The sequence below is a fragment of the Delphinus delphis genome, chromosome 15, assembly GCF_949987515.2.
Source record: "Delphinus delphis chromosome 15, mDelDel1.2, whole genome shotgun sequence".
Lineage (NCBI taxonomy): Eukaryota > Metazoa > Chordata > Mammalia > Artiodactyla > Delphinidae > Delphinus > Delphinus delphis.
Genome location: NC_082697.1, coordinates 14,667,077 through 14,687,666, shown reverse-complemented (window position 1 = coordinate 14,687,666; position 20,590 = coordinate 14,667,077). Strand labels below are relative to the sequence as shown.

The 20,590-nt window shown below is 54.5% G+C and overlaps 3 protein-coding genes across 3 annotated transcripts; 2 read left to right on the top strand and 1 right to left on the bottom strand.

The window, feature by feature from the left end:
• The first annotated feature begins 881 nt into the window (after positions 1-881).
• On the top strand, positions 882-4,344 carry UBE2C (ubiquitin conjugating enzyme E2 C). The gene is made up of 6 exons (XM_060032684.1): positions 882-1,041; positions 1,601-1,628; positions 2,388-2,474; positions 2,928-3,132; positions 3,240-3,299; positions 3,754-4,344. Exons 1-6 carry the CDS (start codon positions 941-943, stop codon positions 3,810-3,812), a joined length of 540 nt encoding a protein of 179 aa, XP_059888667.1. The 5' UTR covers positions 882-940; the 3' UTR covers positions 3,813-4,344.
• Positions 4,345-8,640: 4,296 nt separating this feature from the next.
• On the bottom strand, positions 8,641-11,236 carry TNNC2 (troponin C2, fast skeletal type). Its single transcript, XM_060032905.1, has 6 exons — positions 11,195-11,236; positions 9,864-9,915; positions 9,580-9,723; positions 9,373-9,487; positions 9,074-9,210; positions 8,641-8,802 (listed from the first exon to the last, which is right to left on the bottom strand). Exons 1-6 carry the CDS (start codon positions 11,234-11,236, stop codon positions 8,771-8,773), a joined length of 522 nt encoding a protein of 173 aa, XP_059888888.1. The 3' UTR covers positions 8,641-8,770.
• Positions 11,237-15,260: 4,024 nt separating this feature from the next.
• On the top strand, positions 15,261-20,364 carry SNX21 (sorting nexin family member 21). Its single transcript, XM_060030721.1, has 3 exons — positions 15,261-15,808; positions 16,251-16,429; positions 19,432-20,364. Exons 1-3 carry the CDS (start codon positions 15,547-15,549, stop codon positions 20,104-20,106), a joined length of 1,116 nt encoding a protein of 371 aa, XP_059886704.1. The 5' UTR covers positions 15,261-15,546; the 3' UTR covers positions 20,107-20,364.
• The last annotated feature ends 226 nt before the right edge of the window (positions 20,365-20,590 follow it).

The window sequence follows — 20,590 nt, the reverse complement described above, 5'->3', positions numbered from 1 at the left end:
TCTTGAGGAAGTGGGTGAAGGAAAAAAGGACCAGGCTCCCTTTCCCCACCCCACATTATTCCCAGGAAGCCCAGTGCCCCATGCGTATCTGCTTTGTGAGACGAAGCTGGGGGCTCCACGTACCTTGCCAGTCTTCCGTGTCCCTTTATTTCTATTTCGTCACCCAACTAAGGTATGGAAGTAGCAGAATGTGGTGATGGCTGGCACCATGGGCGGTTGATGACAAACCAGAAGAAAAATGCAAGGTGGCTTTTATTACCCCCATTCTACAGGTTAAAACACTAAATTATGTGCCCAAGGGAACACAGCAAACCATTGGAGAGGCAGCCGATGAACCTGTTTTCCAGTGAGGAGTCCCTGGCCCTGGCTATCAGCCTCTAGCTTTTCCCCTCGCCTGAATGTGCAGGCTCTTAAAGCCCCAACCAAAGTGCCCAGGACATAATAACAGGTGGCGGAGCTGGGGCTTCCGGTTTGAGGGAAGAGTACCAAGGCCCCAAGACTGGAGACCCTCCCTTCCCCTGGGAGTAAGGGATCCTGGCCGGTCGTGCCGGGTGTCCCCGACAGTAGCCGGGCGTTTGACCTAAAAGGATTCACCCCACGTGGACTTTTTCTAAGCCCTTTAATGGTCGGCGTTTTCCAAAGGCGGCCAATCCGCTACAGCTTCGTTAATTAATGACAGCCACTCTCCTGCCAATCGCCCATCAGAAGCAGCATCCCGCCGCCCAATAGTGGTACTCTGGTGGGTGGTTCTAGCAGTTGCCCGGTGACAGAGTGCTCTGGCGCGCCCCATTGGCTGGATCAAACCCAAGCGAGCCGCTGATAGGCCAGCGCTGCCGGAGGGTTACAATTCAAACGCGGGCGGAAGGGCCCGGGAACCCGCAGTTGCAGCCGCGGTCTCAGTGTAGTCTGAGTTCCTGTCTCCCTTCTCAGTGCCACCCGGATGGCTTCCCAGAATCGCGACCCAGCTGCCGCCAGCGTTGCTGCCGCCCGTAAAGGAGCCGAGCACAGCGGGGGCGCCGCCCGGGGCCCCGTGGGCAAGAGGTGAGTGGTGTGGAGGTAACAATCGCCAGGCCTGGCACAGCCTGGGCCTTTGGGGCCGAGAGCGAAGACTTCCGGGACCCCCCACCTCCTCCTGGAACGGGTGAGATATGGGAGGTAGAGGGACACGCCAGGAGCTCGACTGCTCTTAGAGACCCTCCCGAAGGAGGACGGAAGGGGTATGGCCGCTGCCAGGATCCTCCGTCGGTGAACCAAGATGAGGATGCTCCGGGGACCTTCGGTGTCTTGGCTGGAGGACGGCGGGGGAGGGGGAAGGAAAGGGGAGAAATTGAGATCCGGCACGAGAGAGACGCCAGAGAAGCAGACGAGGTTAAGAATAAGCCAGAGCCATCCTGTGGGAGCCTGGAATTAGGGAGAGTGAGGAGGACTCACTACGACCCTCTTGTGGAACTGGGGGTGACTGTGCCCCCAGCTGAGTCCGACTTCAGGGTAGAGGGAGCCTCCGTGACAGCTGCTTCAGAGATTGGGGTGGGAGGAGATGCACCACCTGGAGCCCTGACCCATCCAGACTCCCAGGTGACCCCGAGTGCTCTTTTTGCAGGCTACAGCAGGAGCTGATGACGCTCATGGTGAGTGACTGATGCCCAGAGCCCCAACCAGTTGGTCCTCCCTCCCACCTCCCAGTCACTTATCAGTAGCCTCCTCTCCTACATCAGGCTCTGTGATAGACATGGGGGTAAAAAGATGAGTCCAGCTTGTTCTCTTCTGGGAAGAAGGTAATCCACCTCACCTACACACCTTTTCTCCAGAGAGTCTCTACTCCCAGTCCCGTCCTCCCACAATAAAGTTATCCCTGAAATACGGCTCTCATACGAGACCCTCCCCCTGCCCTACTTCCCTGCCCTAAGGTTTATCCACACCCAACTCTCCATCCTTCTTAATATTTCCAATCCTGTCGTACCTCAGAATGCTTCTTTCCTGGACGATCTCTTCTACGTTAACCCTGGATATTCAAGTCAAATCCTTCAATGACCATATTGTTTATGTTCCCAGTCCGTGAGTAGTCTCTGGGCTTCGTATGTAACCAGCACTCAGTAGCATGTTGAGTTGAATTCCCAGCAGCCAGCACTGTGGTTACAGAGCTGCCTTCTGTTTCCCTGCACAACCCCTCCCTTCTTAGCCTGGCGATGAACCTCCATCATCCCAGTACTCCCCGGAGAGGCATGCTGAGCCCCGAGGATATAGCCATTTCCTCAGGAAAGCCTATCTATTTGGCCTGGTTGCTTTATTTTGCATCAAAATGTGATGAGGTTAAGGAGAAAGGGTTCACCCACTGGCCCCCCAGGAGCGTACGCTTCAGCCCAGCACGTGTTGTGTTTCCTCCCCAGATGTCCGGTGATAAAGGAATTTCTGCCTTCCCTGAATCAGACAACCTTTTCAAATGGGTGGGGACCATCCATGGAGCAGCTGGCACAGTAAGTATAGGGTTGGGGTAGGTGAGTGTGACTTAGCTGAGTCTGGGGAGAGGTGGGACGTGAAATCCAAGTGCCGGGTCTGCTTCAAGTCTTTCGGCTGACGGGACACTCCCCTGTGCCTGCTCTCTGTGCCCTGAGCCTGTGGCCCTGATCTCCCTCTCTCTAGTAAGAGGCTGTGTTTAAGGCAGGGCTCTCCATCTTAGATGCTGACAGGGGGCCAGACAGCAAGGACAAGAATGGACAATTGAGGACTTAGGCCAGTGGGCCTTAGACCAAAGGATCACTGATGACCCCAGTGACCAGATATGGGAGAAAGTACCAGACCAGTTTAATGCTTTCTCTTCTGTCAAGTCCCAGACAAACTCAGGGGTCCTGGCAAGTCCCTTATGCGGGGTTTGGGGTGGGAACTGAGGCTCAAGGTGGATGGGTTACTCCCCGAATCTCTTTCTCCAGGTATATGAAGACCTGAGGTATAAACTGTCCCTGGAGTTCCCCAGCGGCTACCCTTACAATGCACCCACGGTGAAGTTCCTCACGCCCTGCTACCACCCCAACGTGGACACCCAGGGTAACATCTGCCTGGACATCCTGAAAGACAAGTGGTCCGCCCTGTACGACGTCAGGACCATCCTGCTCTCCATCCAGAGCCTGCTCGGAGGTGATTGCCGAGACCGGCCCCTCCCCTGCAACCTGGGAACCTGTCAGAACTCCCCCAGGCGGCCTCTTCTACCCGCACCTGACCGTCCTCTTTCTCTCCACCTGCAGAACCCAACATTGATAGCCCTTTGAACACACATGCCGCCGAGCTCTGGAAAAACCCCACAGGTGAGTCCTTTGTCCTTCTCAGGGCACCAGGCCATCCCTCCCCAACCTTCAAAGCCTCCCTCAAACAACAAAAGGATTCCAGTGACTTGGGAATATGTCGTTGGGGGGCAGGTAACCCAGTTCCACCTCTGCCTTGGTGTTTCTGGTTTGCCTGTTTGCTATAAAATCAGGAAGAACCAACCCTTTCCACATTAATGTAGGTTGGGGAGGGTTTTTAAGTAGAAGGCAAAGCTTTGTGCAGATGACTTGCTTGCTAAGGGCCCCTAGTCCCCTCCCCAGCCTCCCTGGAAACAGAGCCCGTCCAGGAGTCCTGGCTGGGTGGGCAGCAGAGGGTCAATCTGTTGTGCTGGGAAGCCCCTCCCCAAACTCCTCCCACATTTATATCCTTGCTGCCCTCTTATCCACCTTAACCCCTGTCCTCATCACTCACTGAGACCTGCCTGTTCTCTTCCAGCCTTTAAGAAGTACCTGCAAGAAACGTACTCAAAGCACGTCTCCAGCCAAGAGCCCTGACCCAGGATGTGCAGCTCTCCTTCTGTTGTCTTTTTATTTTTTTTCCCTTAGATGGTCTGTCCTTTCCTCGATTTCTGTACAGGACCCTGTATCTTATCTGTGGTGTCATTTTTGTTTTGTTTCTGTTTTTTAAATTAAGTGTCTGGTTAAGCCCTTGTGATGAGTATATTAAATAAATACATTTTGGGGTTTTTTTAACAAGTAGCTGTCTTGTAGTTCCCCTAGGGTTGGAAGTGCGCAGGATCAGCAGAGGTCAGGTGTAGGATCTGGATTCCTGCCCTGCCCCTCCACCCAGGGAGTAGGAGAAGCGGATGGGCTGTAGAGCTGTGCAGTGGGGTGACAGGATTTGCTCCGTTGCAACCTTAGTTATTTTATGGCTCTGCATCTGTTTCCTCATCTATAGAATGGGTGTCACAAAATGCCGATTTCTGGGCGTTCCCTGGTGATCTAGTGGGTAGGATTCAGCGCTTTCACTTCCATGGCCCACGTTCAATCCCTGGTCGGGGAACTGAGATCCCATAAGCCATGCAGTGCAGCCAAAAATATAGATAGATGAAAATTAATTAAAAAAATAACAAAATGCCAATTTCTATGGTGTGGTGACATGCACCAAGAATGTTAGCAAATATAGGAGTTGCCCCAGGTATGTTGCAGATGAGGCTGAACCAGACATTAGGCTGAAATAGAGCTGTAGAGAGAGAGAGAGAGAGAGAGAGAGAGAGAGAGAGAGTGTGTGTGTGTGTGTGTGTGTGTGTGTGTGTGTGTGTGTGCGCGTGCGTGCGCGCGCGCGCGTGTGTGTGCGTGCGTTGGAGGGGGTGGGAGGTGGGGATCAGCCACCTACTTTCTGACTGTAGATGTTTTAACCCTGAAAAAGGAGCAAGAGGACATTCAGGTGACCCTACAGCAGGCCCAGGGACTGCGGAGACAGCCAGGGGAAGCCTTCTGGACTGAGGTCACAACTCATCCCTTGCCCCAGGTCCCCCATAGATGGCTCCATGCTCCACAGGGACACGTTCACCTCCTGCTTCATCTCCACCAGCAGTTCCTCTGTCTGCTGCACCACTGACCCAGCCAGCCCCGGCCCCTTGGGCCATCTTTCCACTGGCCTGCCACAGGCCTTTGGGCCCCTGGGAGGAAACCCCTGTGCCGACCAGCTGGATCCAGGTAGGCTGAGGTGTTGGGCCCAGCCCAGGTCCTGCAGGAAGATCTAGGTGACACACCCAGGTGTGCTCCAACAAGGCCTGAGTGTTGGCTACTCGCCCAACCTGGTCAGCTCTGCCTGCAGCTGGTTGTGCAGGCCTGGGAGGAGGGGGAGAAGACAGCAAGGAGGTCATCAGGAAGGTTCTCACCCACACTTTCCTCCTACTCCAGCTAGCCCGGACCCCTGTGCCCCCAGCCAGCAGCCACATGTGGGATTGGATTGGAGTTGTCAGGTCTGGGACTAGAACTTGGATGTCCTCTAATCAGTTCCTTCATCTCTGACTGTGCTGTTGGCTCCCTCCTTGGGGCTTGGACCAGTGTTGCTCAATCTACTGTGCATGTAAATCTGCCGGTGGGGGGACTTTCCCTGGTGGCGCAGTGGTTAAGAATCCGCCTACCAATGCAGGGGACACGGGTTGGATCCCTGGTCCAGGAAGATCCTACATGTCGCGGAGCAACTAAGCCCGTGTGCCACAACTACTGAGCCTGCGCTCTAGAGCCTGAGAGCCACAACTACTGAGCCCGTGAGCCACAACTACTGAAGCCTGTGCGCCTAGAGCCCGTGCTCCGCATCAGGAGAAGCCACTGCAATGAGAAGCCCGCACACCGCAACAGAGAGCAGCCCCCGCTCGCTGCAACTAGAGAAAGCCCGCGCGCAGCAAGGAAGACCCAAGGCAGCCAAACATAAATTAAAAGAAATCTGCCTGGGATCTTATTCAAATACAAATTTTGATTCAGTTGGTCTGGGTGGGGCCTGCGGCTCTGCATTTCTAATCAGCTCCCAGGTGGTGTCATTGCTGGGCTCCAGTTAAAGATACAGAGCGGTGTTCTTGAGGTGTGGTCCTTCCACTTTTCACCTGGAACTGGTTAGAAATGTAAATTCCTGGCCCCAATAAGCTCTTCAGGTGATTCTGATGCTCTCTCAAATTGAAAATCACGAGGCTGGGACTTCCCTGGCAGTCCAGTGGTTATGACTCCTCACTTCCACTGCAAGGGGTGAGTGTTCGATTCCTGGTCGGGGAACTAAGATCCCCCATGCTGTGCCACAAGGCCAAAAAAAAAAAAAGAAGACAAACACCAGGCTGGAGGATGTCTGAGATGAGCAGAGCTCAGAACCTGACACTTGCTTCTTAATAAATGCTGGCCAAAGTGGATGTATCTTTGCCTTCCTTAGGAAGCCTCTCTATGTGGTTTCCTGGACCATGGTGTCTGACTCCCCCAGATGGTCACATGACCTACCTGTGTCAGTCACAGAGACCCAGCTCTCTACCCTGTCGTTCGGAACCAATCAGGGTGTTTCCTGGAATTAATCTCTGCAAGAAAGTAAAATTATTTTACTACTAGGATTGCTAAAAGAGGAGGGAGTCAGTCTGGGCTGCTGGTGGAGACGGCTGCAGATGAAAGAAAGCCAAGCAGAGACAAATAGCTGAGAGATGACATTGAAACTCTGGCCTCCAGTTTGTGCGTTGGCATCCCGGTGTCATGAACCAACAAATCCCTTTTTGGTGTAAGTCAGTTTGACTTAGATTTCTAACACTAGTGCAGTCAGTATTAGAAGGTGTGGTGATCATTATTCCCATTCATTCAGTAGAGTGGTTGAGTGCCCACAAGGTGAAGGCCCTATGTTGGGGGCTGGGGATGAGGCAGGAAGAGGACACAGTCCTGTCCTCAGGGAGGGTGAAGTTTAGGGAGTAAATAGGCATGTCAATGGTGTAGAATAAGTGGTGGTTAAGGTAGAAGAACTGTGTTAGAATTCCTGATCCACCCCTATGTTACTCGTATACACTTGGGCACTTATATTTAACCTCTCTGTAAAATGGAAATATTAGTAGCTACCTCATAGGATAGATGAAGAACTGTAGAACAGTGCCTGGCACATAGTAAGCACTCAATAAAAGCTGGGTGTGGGAGTTCCCTGGCAATCTAGTGGTTAGGGTTCTCGGCTTTCACTGCCCATGGCCCGGGTTCAATTCCTGGTCGGGGAACTGAGATCCCGCAAGCTGCGCGGCACGGGGTTGGGTGGGGCGGGAGCTGGGTGCTAGGCTCCCAGGTTGCTATGAAAGCTCAGAGGTGGGGCACCTAATGAAGATGAGGAGGGTCAAGGAGGGCTCTCTCTGGAGAAGGAGATTGGGCTGCGAGGGAGGTAACCAGCAGTTAATGAAGTCTTGAGCAGGGCAGTGACGTGGTCAGATTTGGTTTTGAAAAGATCCTGCTGGCTGCCATCTGTCTAGAGAGTGAAGGGCAATGATAATGGCCTGAGTTATGATGCTGAGTGGGCTTGGAGAGGAGGGTTGTAGAGGTAAGGAGACAAAGTAGCAGGGCATAGTAAGTAAATTAGAGGTGGAAAATGAGCTTCAGAATTTGTGACTTGGGTCTCAACCCTGAGGTGGGCAACACAGGAGAACGAGATGGAGGAGGGAGATTTACTAGTTTAAGGCAGGGCCAGTTTGAAACACTCAGGACGCCCTGGTAGAATTGTCAACAGGTAGGTGGTCTTGCTCCTGTTTCCACCACACAGCCGTATCATCTAGGTTGTTACCTACTTGTCTGGGTAATTCACCCCACTCTGCCTGAGTTTCCTCAACCGTAAAATGGAAATAAGGGCATCTGCCCCTGGGGCTGTGTGGATAAATGAGACAACACCTGGACAGCACACAGTAGGCATCCACTGCTCCTAGCTGGAAATAATCCAGGAAACATGAACGAGCCAGAAAGGGGAGAAGAGAACAGGGAGTTGGAGAGGGAGGGCTGCAACAATGAATAAGAGTTCAATGTTTCAAGATGATAATGATATTACTAATAGCATTTATTATATGCTGACTCCGTGCCAGGCTCTGTTCTAAGCACTTTGCACACATTAATTTATTCTCACAAGCCTGTGAGGTAAGTACTATCACTGTCCCCGTTTTACAGATTAGGAAAGGAAGCAGAGAGTGGTTTGTCACCAGCAGTGAGGATTCAAACTGAGCGTGAGGAAAGCCAAGCTACCACTGCCCTTAATTAGCTTTGACCCAACGCCGGCTGTAATTGAGTTGTTTACAAAAGAGGTGTGGGCGCCAGAGTGCAGCCAGTCAGGGCAGGGATCAAGGGAGGACAAGGTGGTATCTGAGCTGCGTCTTGGTATCTTGGAGATGGCATTTGAGCTGTGTTGAAGGATTTGCCAAGACTTTAAGAGGAAGAAGGGCATTCCAAGGAGAGAGAACAGCATGTGCAAAGGTTGGAGGGCTTAAAAGTGCACCCCACTTCCACAGCAAGAACGATCGATTGCCCAGTGAGACTGGAACCTCTCGAGGAGGGAAGGGGTAACAGTGGGAAGGAGGGGAAGGAATTAGGATTTGATTCTAGAAGCAATGGGGACCCTGGAAGCGCCAGGAGCCACTCAGCCCCTCGGCCAAGTTGCCACGCGCCAGCTGCAGATAGACCGTCGCTAAACTTCCGAGGGCATCGAGCGCCACCTCGGGCTCCCGCGACCCGGCGGCCTTCCGCGTCCCGCTGCGTTCGGACCCGAGGACGCTCGGGTGGCTCCAACTGGGGTGGCGCCCTGGACAGCGGCCCAACCAGGCGGCTCCCAACACCCGATCCATCCCGGTCCTCCCCTCACTCAGGCCACGCGCTTTGCAATGTTTCCTTTTATTCCTTCTAGACACATTCCCAGAAGGGGCCGCGCCTCCCTCCCGGGGCCGGGAGTGGGACCGGGCGGCCATGACGTCCCCACGCCCTAAGGACGCGCAGTCTCCGCGGAGGGGAGGGCCGACTTCTTACTGCACGCCCTCCATCATCTTCAGGAACTCTGCGGGGAAGGAGACGGAGAGGCGGTCAGGGGTCCCCTAGGGGCGAGGCAGGTCTGGCCAGGCTCCGGCCTCGCAGAGGGGGTGCCTTGTCATTTGTAGATAAATTGCACAAAACCTCCCGGAGGTCCCCCCTACCCGCCCGCAGGGGGTGGGGAGGAGCTTGGCCCCGCCCCGCCCCGCCTTCAAGGCTAGGGACTCCCGCGTGGGCGGCACGCTCGGACTCTCCAGCCTGGTTCGGTCTTCCGCTCCTCGCGCTCCCCAGACCCTCACCGTCGAAGTCAATGCGGCCGTCGTTGTTCTTGTCCCCGTCCTTCATCAGGGATTCGAGCTCCTCGTCTGTCACGTGCTCCCCGGAGGCCCGGAAAATCTCAGCCAGTTCCTCAGCATCGATGTAGCCGTCTGCGTTCCTTCAGGCGGAGGGCCAGGGCGGAGCTCAGGACGGGCCGGGGCGACCTGCCCGGGCCACGCCGGACGCCCCCTCCTACATCCCCACCCCGAGAACCTTCGTGCCCTGCTGGCCAGACTCAGACGGCTCTGCGCCTCGCTCGGCTCCCAGGCCCCCAATGCACCTGTCAAAGATGCGGAAACACTCAGCCAGCTCCTCCTCACTCTTCCCCTTGGCGTCCTCTTTCATCTGGCGCACCATCATGACCAAGAACTCCTCGAAGTCGATGGTGCCGCTGCCTGAGGGAAGCAGATGGTGAGGGAGCCCGAGCCCTGGCTGCCAGCTCCTCTCCACCACCACCATCCCATCCCTCGGAGGGCCACCCGCTCACCGTCCTCATCCACCTCCTCGATGATGGCGTCCAGCTCCTCTTTGGTGGGTGTCTGGCCCAGCATCCTCATCACCGTGCCCAACTCCTTGACGCTGATGTCCCCGCCACCATCAGCGTCAAACATGTCGAAGGCGGCCTTGAACTCTGCCAGGGTAAGGAGAGCCGAGGGCTAAGGTGAGCCTGGCTGGACCGTCAGCCTCACGTCCACCCTCCCTGCCTGCCTAGACACCAAACATTGCCCAGCACACAGCCACCCAACGGACAGCCCGCCCACCCCCACTCACCAGCGATCATCTCCTCGCTGAGGTAGGACCGGGCCTCAGCCTGCTGGTCCGTCTGCAGGAAACACAGACCATCAAAGAGCAGAAGGGGAAGCCCTGGAGCGCATTCCTGACTTAACCCCATTCTTCTGCACCCCCGTTTCTGTAAGTGCCCCTTAGTCCTCCTGAGAAACAGCTCCAAACTTGCCCCCCCCCCCCCACCGCGTGCTCCCACAGCACCCAACCCCGCTTTTGAAGAACTAGGGAGGGGAATTCCCTGGCGGTCCAGTGGTTAGGACTCTGTGCTTTCACTGCCGAAGGCCTGGGTTCAGTCGCTGGTTGGGGAACTAAGATCCCACAAGCTGCGCAGCTCAGCCCAAAAGAAAGAAAGAACTAGGGATTATGCCCTTCTTGCTTGTCAATCAGAGGTCAATTCAGGAGCCCCCCCCCAGTAATCTTGGGCAAGTCACTAAATGTACCCTCATCCCCTCATCTCTTCTCAGCAGTTTTTCAGGGATGAGCTGAAATCAGGGGTGTGAGAAGGCTTTGTAAAGTACCGGAATGATTCCAACATCGTTTTCCAGTTTTCCCTGCCTCCTCGCAATGCCTGGTACTTTAACAGGTGCTCGATAAATGTTTGTTGTCAAATAAATGATAATGCAAGGCAAAGTTACTGAGCACCGACCAAGTGGCAGGCCATAGACCAGGCACTGGGACCCCCAAGAAGTCAGGCACATCATCCCTCTCTCCAAGAACTCGCAGAGATTGTAAGCTTCCTTGCGGCGATTCAGTCATTGGAGGAAATGCCACTCCTGCTGGGCGGAGCATGATGTGGGCCTTGTGCAGGTGATGGTAAGATGGCTCTAAGGAGTTTCCATCACGTCCAAGCCCAGCCAGCTAGCGAGAGGACTTGAGACTGAGGCCGGCAACAAAGAAGGGCCGAGGCGTCCAAGGAGCCCTTCAGCTGGCTGGCTGCTGGCTGGCCTCCTTGTCTCCCTCCTCCTCCCCTCCCCCCTCCCCTCCTCCTTGCCTGTGCCAAAAGGGCAGGTTATTTTTAGTCAGGAACGGGCCACAGCAGCTGTCCTCCAGGGTCTAGTTACTCCTTGAAGTGAAGTGGGGAGGGCGATCTCAGAGGAAAAGGACAGCTTCAAATCATAACCCCTCTCTGGGAGGCTGACGTCTCTCTAACTCTGCTCTGTCATCTTCGGCCCTTTCTCATCCCCTTGGAGTTCTTGGGGTCCTGCCCCTGAACTGGTCTGAGACCCTGCAGGCTTCCCATCTTCCAGAGGAGGTTTCCTTCTCTCACTGGCAGGAAGAGGGTGTGGCAAGGCTTCCAGCCCACCCCCACTGCTCACTGGCTTGCTGGGTGACTCCCTCTCCACCACGAGGGTCCCCATCTCCACCATCAGGGTGACAAGCTAAGACCCACTCACAGTTCTCTGACCGACATGGCTAGAAGTCTCAGAAGGTCTCAGGGAACCGGCAAGCCTGGAGGCTCAACCCCGGAACGTCCCAACTCTCCCCTTTCAAGACAAGTCCGAGGCCTTCTTCCCAACCTTCCTCCCAGACACCAGGGTTCCAGGAGCTTTCATATTCCAGCTTCAAACATCCAAGTTACTGCCCCACAGAGCACCCAGATGTGGCCTGAAAGATGCCCAGAAGTGCTCCTGCAAGTAAAAGGATGAAGTCTCTTCTCATCCTTACCATGGTTGCGTGTCACCAGGACTCCTCTGCTGCAGGTCACCTCCTCTGCACTCCACCACCCAAAGATGCCCTGGCCCTCTGTAGCCCCTAGGATTTGTAGGGGCATCCTCTCCTCCCACTTCCCTGCTCCCCAGGACCAGATGCCCTGGCCAATCAGATCCTGGGGTCAGCGAGCACCCCCCTCCCAGAGTCCTAGCCCATTACCTAATTTAGCCAAGGGCTCTTGCAGAGAAATTTAAGCCTCCGAGCAGGTGGCAGGCCTTGACGTCCTAGATTCTTGTGAGGAGAACCTGCCCCGCTCCACCGCCTTAGCGAGCGCCCCCTCAAGAAGCATACTTGCTCCAAGATGGGTGAGGATGATTAGGATAGAGAAAAGTGAGGCAGCATGGTGGAATGCAAGAGCACAAGCCTTGACGTCCAAAGCCCAGGATCCAATTCCTGTCTATACAAGCTGTGCACGCTTGGGCAGGTGGCGATGCCACTCTGAGCTTCAGTTTCCTTGACTGTGAGATGGGGAGAGTCATAACCTCCCTCACAGAGAAACCATGGTAAACGGGAGCCCAGGTATATGTCACCAAGATTGTGCCAACTACACAGGGTCAGTGCTTGGCAAGTGGAATGTTTTGTCTTTGAATCAGGGTAAGGGGCGGGGGATAGGAGGAGGGGAAAGTGACAGCCACAGTTATTGAACCTCTGTGACTTGCCACACACTGTGCTAAGCATTTTAACGACATGATCTCATCCAGTACTCATCCTGTGAGGTAGCAACTATGATTATTCCCTTTTCACCGGGAGCTTTGTAAATCATAAAGGTCTATAGTCATGTTGGAGATTCTTATTCATACTGACTGAGGGGAAGGTGGGGCAGACTGTCCTCAGGGGACCCGTCTAGAAGGAGGAATGTATAGAGGGGTCCAGGAAACAGGGTGTGCACTTGGAGGAGAAAGAAACATTGAAAGAAGATTCTTCTCTCAAGCTTACCTTCTCCAGGGAAAGGGTTTGGGGGATTCACTTTTTTGGGGGGAAGGGGGGACCGGGGGAAGTTTCTCTAAGTAGGTGAAGGGGCAGCTGGCCCCTTGCTAGAGCTTGAGGAGGAAGTCTGGAGGAGCTCAGCTGGCCATCTGGAGAGGGAAGGAGTGGGCAGATCAAGTCAAGTCCGAGGCGAGCCCACCCTGAGAACGTACAGGGTCCACACGGGGTGTTGACAACCCACAATCCCACACGGGGATAGACAACATTTATGGACGGTAGCTAAGTCAACAAAAAGAGCACGGAGATGACTAAACACAGGGTCTGGGGCTAGTGAAAGGGGGCTGGACACCAAGGAAGTCAGATGGACAGTGACAGCTGGGCTGCCCTCTTGCCCTATACACAGATATTCCCAAGGAAATCTCAGTGGAGCCAGGCCAGGCTAAATAAGGCCTCCCCCAGCCAGGCACAGGGCCAAGGGGCCGTGCTCCCCAGGGGATGCCAATTTGGACACAAACATTGGAACCACTTAATCCCTTTGGAACAGAGAGTGTGGAACTTGCAGCAATCCTTTGTTCATTAATTTGTTCTTTCATTTATTCAGGGAAATAGATAAGGTCCAAACTCAGTGTGGCCAAGCAAGGTCCCACTCACCCTTCCATTCTCATCCCCTTTCCTCTCCCACCTTGCATGCCGCTCTTCTCTGTTCAGACTAAAATAAAGCTCCGAACACCACCCTTTAAAGTTCCCGGGCCTTTGCACATTCTGGGTTTTTTCTGCCAGAAACTCCCATCTTCCCCTTGTTCACCTGCCTACTTCCTTATCCTCTTTCTCGGCTTTAACGATACTTCCTCCAGGATCCTTCCTCCCCTGTACCCAGGCCAAAGGAGTCCAAGGTGGTCTCCAGTATTTTCCTCAGTCATAGCACTGAACATGCCATGGGCTCACGACCTGTTCTAAGTTCCACGGACCAGAAACTGTTACCTGCCTGCCAGTGCACTCCCCAGCACCCAGCACTTGGCACTTAGCAAGTGTTCAAAAAATAATATGATCTTTGGAAGAATAAGTGAACAGAATGACATCTGGTTCTATATAAGGAGGACCTTTCTAACAGTGGTGGTTGAATAATAATGGGACTGGGCAGCCTCATAAGGTAATGAGCCTCCTGTTACTGAATGTATGCAAACAGGAGTTTGATGACCACCTCTCAGGGAGGCTGTGGGGAGAGATCCATACGGAGCCTAAGAGTAGTGGAGAATACAAGACCTCAAAAGATCTCCTAGTTCTGGCCCTGTGGGTATGGCCCAGGGTAACTTTCCTTCACTGAGCTTCAGACTACCCATCTGTAAAATGGAGATGCTAGACCAGATTTCGGAGCAACCCTCCTCCAGACCCTCATGGCTCTGACAACCCGTGGTTTCGTGAACACCTGCTTTGTACCCAGTCTTGTAAGCCATTTGCCAAAGTACAGGTTAAGATTCAGCCAATGTTTGGTGAATGGGTGAGTGCTGAATGAATGAACAAATGAGGTGTGTCTTTGTTGCCCCAACACCCTGCTGGGAAGCTGAATGAAGAGTCATTAAAGCTTTGAGATTACACAGACTTGGCCTTAAATCCCAGCTCCCCTATTTCCTAGCTGTGGATTTTGGGAAAGTCTATTTGCCTCAGTTTCTTCATCTTGAAAATGGACCATTCTTGTCCACTAAGAGCCTCCTGCCCAGGATGTTGTGAGGGTGAGATGTGACCCCTTGTAAAGTGCCTAGAACAGGATGGAGGATACAGTGGAACTTCAAGAAATGAAAGCCCTGCCCCTTCTGTACAGAGGGAGGGCAGGCAGTATGTGTTCCATTCAAAGCTATTCCCATACCCCTCTCTCCTGTGCCATTTAAAAAGGGGAGGAGCTACCATCAGAGAGATTTTACTTGTTTGATTTTATAACTAGCGATATCTGCCCTGCTAGGGACTGATAGCTAGGTCTTTTGACGGGAAGGGACAATAAATTTTTGACCTACTGCTGCCCTCTGGATAAAAAATAAAAACACAGCTCACTGGGGGAGTTGCTGAGATTACCAGGCCTGTAGCGTGAGAAAAGAACAGGATGTGGAACTCAGGAGACCTGGGCTGCAGGGCCCTACACTCAGAAAACTCTGGCAAGCTGTATGACTTGGGGAAAGTAACTCAGCCTCTCTGGGTCTCAGTTTTCCCCGTTTGCCTATGTCCTGTGTGTGAGGCAGGCTCAAATGAGATTGTAAAAGCTTGTGAACACTGTAGAAACAATAATCATTGTGTAACTTATTATCCTCTTAGTCCCTCCTCTGTGCAAAATTTGTACTTAAATTCGTATTAATTGCTCCTGTTTTACATATGAGAAAACCTAGGCTACTCGAGGTCAGAGGTCAGATTTCATCCCAGATCACTCGGCTTCTCTTGGCCTCGGTTTCCTCAAAGGAGAGATGGGCTTCCTACTGCCGCGTAATGACTTTGGAAAGTTAGAGTGCTGGGTATAAATTAGGGGATAGATTGGGGCCAGCCTGGGTCTCCGGAGGGTTGGGAGGATTCAAGGAGGGTGTAGGCCCCTCCGGATTGGGGACGATCCCTTAGGGAGCCGCGGGCTTGCCCAGGCCTACCCAGGATTCCCAAATCCCTCATGGAGCGAAGGGCCCGGGACTCCCGGGCGGCTCAGGGAGCAGGCGGGGCCGGAGGCGGGGCGGCGGCAGGAAGGGGCCGGAGCGGCCTGGGCCCGGCGGAACCCGGCGGAGCCCGGTTGCCCTCGTCCAGGCACGGCGGGCCGCACGAGAACCCCGGGGAGCGGGGCGCCCCAGAGTGCACTTCGGGGCGCAGGAGGCAGACCCGCGCCAGTGGGTGAAAGAGGCGCCGGCAGAGTCGCGGGACCCTCCACAGGCAAGGGCGGGGCCTCCGCGGCGCCCCACCCTCCCTCAATCCCGGCCCCGCCCCGCCCCCTCCCCGCGCGGGGCTGGGGTTCGCCTCCCTCCCCAGCCCGGGACCCAGCGTCGCGAGCTCCCCCCGGGGTGCCATGGCCTCGCGGCTCTTGCACCGGCTGCGGCACGCCCTGACCGGCGACGGCCCCGGGGAGGCAGCGGCCGGCCCCGAGGCCGAGCAGTTCCCGGAGAGCTCGGAACTGGAGGACGACGACGCCGAGGGCCTGTCGTCCCGCCTCAGCGGCACCCTGAGCTTCACCAGTGCCGAGGACGACGAGGACCAGGACGACGAGGACGACGAGGAGGCTGACCCCGACCCGCTGCCCGATGGTGACCGGGCGGCGGGAGAAGACGCAGGCGAGTGCGGGAGGATGGAGGCGGGAACCCTGGGGCTCGATTAGGCCTCCACTCCAGCCGCGTTCCCGAGCTGATCCAGCCGAAACGCAGACACTGCTCTTTAAGTGCCCCAGCCACCTCTTGGCTGTGTGACCTTGAGAGAGTCACAACACCTCTCTCAGCTAAGTTCCCTTGTGTCAAATAGGGGAAATCACTCCCATCCCGGGTTGTTTAGGGCATGATATGTACAGGGTCTGGGATACAAATGGTAGTAATGTGCTAGCAGTGTTTTGGGGGTGGAGATATTTATTTAACATCTACTGTCTGCCGGGCAGGTGTTTGACACCAGGCCCCCTCTCTGGCCCTCCGTTTCCATTTATGTCAAATGGGGATAAATCCTTTGTCATTTGTTGGGAGGATGAATGAGGTCAGGGCATGTAATTTATGTGGAACCTGGCCCCAGGCACATCCTGTGCTCATGCAGAACGGAGTCCCCCACCTGATGGGCAGCGGGGTAGTCAGCTTCTGACACGGCAGTTGCAAGATTTCTGGAAGAAGTCCCGGAACACCCTGGTACCCCAGCGGCTGCTCTTTGAGGTGACCAGCGCCAACGTGGTCAAGGACCCGCCCTCCAAGTACGTGGTGAGTGAGGGTCCAGGAATCCCTGGGCTGTGAGTCTAGAAGTCTGGCTAAGAGAAAGTAGGGAAAACGCCAGCTTCCTGGGGGATCTGGCTGTGTAGTTATAAGTGGCTGCCCCATTTTACAGATGGGGAAACTGAAGCCAGAAAGGGGATGTAACTTGAGCAAATCCTCAGGCAAATGACTTAAAACTTTTTTGAGGGACTGTGGACCTATCCAGTCCTGGTTCTGAGACTAAGAACTAGTGTGCGTGTCCCCTGCTCCCTGGTTTTTGCAAGGAAGAATATTATCTGAGTCAGACTTGAGATCCAAGTTGCATTGGTTAGTGGTTAGAAAAATGGGTTTTGGATCCCAGTTACTACCAGTCGTTTGACTTTGGGTGAATTGTGAAACTTTGACGACCCTGTTTCCTCATCTGAACAAGGGGATAATGCCCAGGATCGTCGCAGAAATCAAATGAGACAGTGCATAGAAAGCCCTTAGCGTTGCACCTGGCATCGTGAAGTGCTCGATAAAATGGTAGTTCTATTATTATTACTTACCTTTGGGTTGAAAATGTCTGGCCTCTAGGGCCTGTTGTACCCTCTTTACAACCCAGGAAAGTCAGTTCTCCAGCACCCACACCTGTACAGAATGTTTGTCCTAAGGACTGGATTTATGGGATGGGTAGGGTTGCGGTGAAGATCAGCGCGGTGGGGAGGCCCTGATTTCCTGGCTGTGGAAAGGAGAAACACATGGCGAATTCGGTGGTCCCGGTCCTGAAACCCAGCCTGACCTGGCTGGTCATGGCAGCAGCAACTCCCTGCCTCTCACTTCCCTCCTCTTCACCACCCTCCTCCATTTCTGACTCAGCAGGAAGGGGGCCTGGAGCCCTGTCCCACGTCTGGGCTTCTCCACCCCTCTCTGCAGCTCTTAGTGAAAAAAGGGCCACGCCCATGGGGCGACTGCTCCCATTTGAGCAGAGATTGACTCCCGATGATCAGATCTTAAGTGGCGAAAGTCCTGGCTGGGGGTCATGCACAGGAAGGGGGCGCCAGGGATCAGTAGCAGCTGGGAGACAAGGAAGTATGCGGGCAACTCTGGGAAGAGAATGACAAGATAGAGCCAAGTTTGGCCTGGCCCAGGTCTGGGGAGACGAATCTTCTCTTTGTTTGATGGGGACCCTAAATCCTGCTTTAACGTCTCCTGGGGGTTAAGAGCACAGGCTTTGGAATTAGGTCGGCCTGGGTTTGAGTCCCAGCTGGGCCATTTACCGGCTTAAGGGAGGTCGTTGAGCCCTTTGCCCCCTCTTGGGGCCTGCTTCCTGAGCTGTCAAATGGAGGTAAGGATGGCTTCCGGGCAGTGCTGTTGTGATGATAAAATAGTAGATGTGAAGAGCTAGGCACAGCACGTGGTGCAGGGTAGGCGCTCAGTTAATGGAGTGACTCTCATTACCTATCTCAGCGGGACAGTATAAGGATAAGATAATGGATGTAAAATGGGGTTTTGTCCAGAAATTACAAATGAAAATAAAAGCTAGATGAGCATAAGGGGTCACTATAGACCAGTGCTTCCTGAAATGTGTTTAGCAGAAAATTGGTTCCCTCCCTGGAATATCAATAACTGTTCTTTAAAAAAAAAAAAAAGTTTTTACAGTCAATATGCAATGTTTGGGGAATGCAGAATTGAACGAGAGTAAAATAAGTTTCTTTATTGTTAAACTTTTCAATCCTGAATATTATTGTACACTGTGACTCTTCAAGGGAAGGATAGAGCAGGCAAACCGAACTGACCGGGGTGGCTAGGATATTGGCAGTGTCACAGAACAAATTCGAGAGAAGAGTCTCGGTTTGGTGTTAGTATGCTTTCAACATCGAACGCTTGCTAATCCCCCCTTTAGACCTGTTAGCTCAGCATGATTACAGATTAATCTATATTTGGGTTCTCGGACCTGGGGGGAAGCTTAGTGGTCATCTTGTTCAGTGTCTCCCAAACCTCCAGCACCCTCACAATTCTTGTCCTATCTAAATGCTACTTGTACCATTCTGTGCTTCATGTTTCTCTTCAAATAAACCTATTTTAAAAAAATAAGTTTAAAAGACAACTTTATAGCACAACTGTATATGGAAAGGCTCACTTTGCCATAAAGAGAAGATAACCGTCAAAATAAAAGCAGTGAGAGTGTCATTAAGCCCTGCCTGGATGCTGCTGCCTGAAGAAGGCCCCGACCTGAGAGTCTCTTTCTGGCTCTCTTCTAAAAATGGAGATGAAAAGGGCTTTTTTAAACCAGACTGAGAGCTTCTCAATGTGCAGTCAGAAAGGCTCACAGAGCCTTAGTGGGGGCTTCGCCTCCTGCCTCTGACTCAGTGTTATTTACTCCAGTACATACCCCCTAAACCACCCAGGTGCCAACGTTTGCACACGTCCCACACCTAAGTAAACAGTGAGCTGGGCCAGCGCTCCAGTCACTAGAGTCGGAAGCGGACCCAAGAAGGGGACTGCCCTGCCTGACATCACATGGTGAGGGAGCACCTGACCTGAGGTTAGAACTTGGGTCCCAGTGCACTTTTCACACTGGTCGCTACTGGGGCTGTCTGAAGACCTGTGTTCTGGGTCTGGATTGGAATAACCTGGCCAGGGATGTGGGGCTGTGTATCCAGAGTGGAATGAAACTCCAAGCTGACCCTAAAGGTTGGCTCTAGAGGCCCAAGAGATGGGCCTGGGTTTCGGCCCTCGGCTGCTTTTCCAGAGGGGCTGTTGGAAGAGCTCCCTGCCCTATGTGAAGGGAGTACTCCCTAGGAGGGGCAGAGGGGGCGGCTGGACCAGGCGCTGAAGCTCATCTCTGTCTTTTTCTCCCCATGCTGCCTTGGGCCTGGGTCATTTCAGATGAGCCTCAGGTAAGATGAGACTGGGCTCCCCAGCAGCCACGGGGGTGAAGGGAAGAGGTGGGGGAAGAGAGCTGGAAGTGAGACGGAAGGGTCCCGGGGACACCTTGCACCTGCCCTGACCCCCACCCTCCCCCGCAGCTCTACACCCTCGCCGTGATGGGCCCGGGGCCACCGGGTCGCCAGCCAGCCCAGATCTCCCGCCGATACTCGGACTTTGAGCGGTTGCACCGAAACCTGCAGCGGCAGTTCCGGGGCCCCATGGCTGCCATCTCCTTCCCCCGCAAGCGCCTGCGCCGGAACTTTACCGCAGAGACCATTGCCCGCCGCAGCCGGGCCTTCGAGCAGTTTTTGGGCCACCTCCAGGCAGTCCCTGAGCTGCGCCAGGCCCCGGACCTGCAAGACTTCTTTGTGCTGCCGGAGCTGCGGCGGGCGCAGAGCCTCACCTGCACTGGCCTCTACCGCGAGGCCCTGGCGCTCTGGGCCAACGCCTGGCAGCTGCAGGCCCAGCTGGGTGTCCCCTCAGGCCCAGACCGCCCTCTGCTGACCCTGGCGGGGCTGGCTGTGTGCCACCAGGAGCTGGAGGACCCTGGGGAGGCCCGGGCATGCTGTGAGAAGGCCCTACAGCTGCTGGGGGACAAGAGCCCTCACCCTTTTCTGGCACCCTTTCTGGAGGCCCACGTGCGGCTCTCCTGGCACCTGGGCCTGGACAAACACCAATCAGAGGCCCGGCTCCAGGCCCTGCAAGAGGCAGGCCTGACGCCCACGCCACCCCCCAGTCTCAAAGAACTACTCATCAAGGAGGTGCTGGACTAACCACACCTAGACTTAAGGCCACTGTGGGGAGAGGCACTGCCCCAGGATGGGAAGTGGGGTAGGGGCGGATGAGGACACGGACAGCAGTTGGGAGGTGACCAGGGGTGCTGGGAACCCCTAGAAGTTCCACAAAGGATTTGTAGCAGACTGAAGAAATGTGCTGCTTCTGTTGAGCTGGGCTCAGGACAGGCTTTGGCTAGGACGGTGCAGGGAGAAAGTCTGGTGCGGCCTCTCAAGCTTATGAATTCTGGGGGCTGTGCCCCAGGTCAGGGTCAACAGTCCCTTTTCCTTGGGCCTCCGAGCCAGCCTGGCTAAGGGCCAGGAACTCTGGCCCAGGAGTCCTGGGGTTGATGGCTGGAGGGAGGCCTGCAGTTCCGGCCAAGGGGGATTAAAAGCCAGCAGCTCCACTGGTAGAAGTCTCTTTATTCCATGTTCAGGACCAAAGGCCCAGCCCTGGATGGTAACTCCTGCCTCAGGAGTCGGG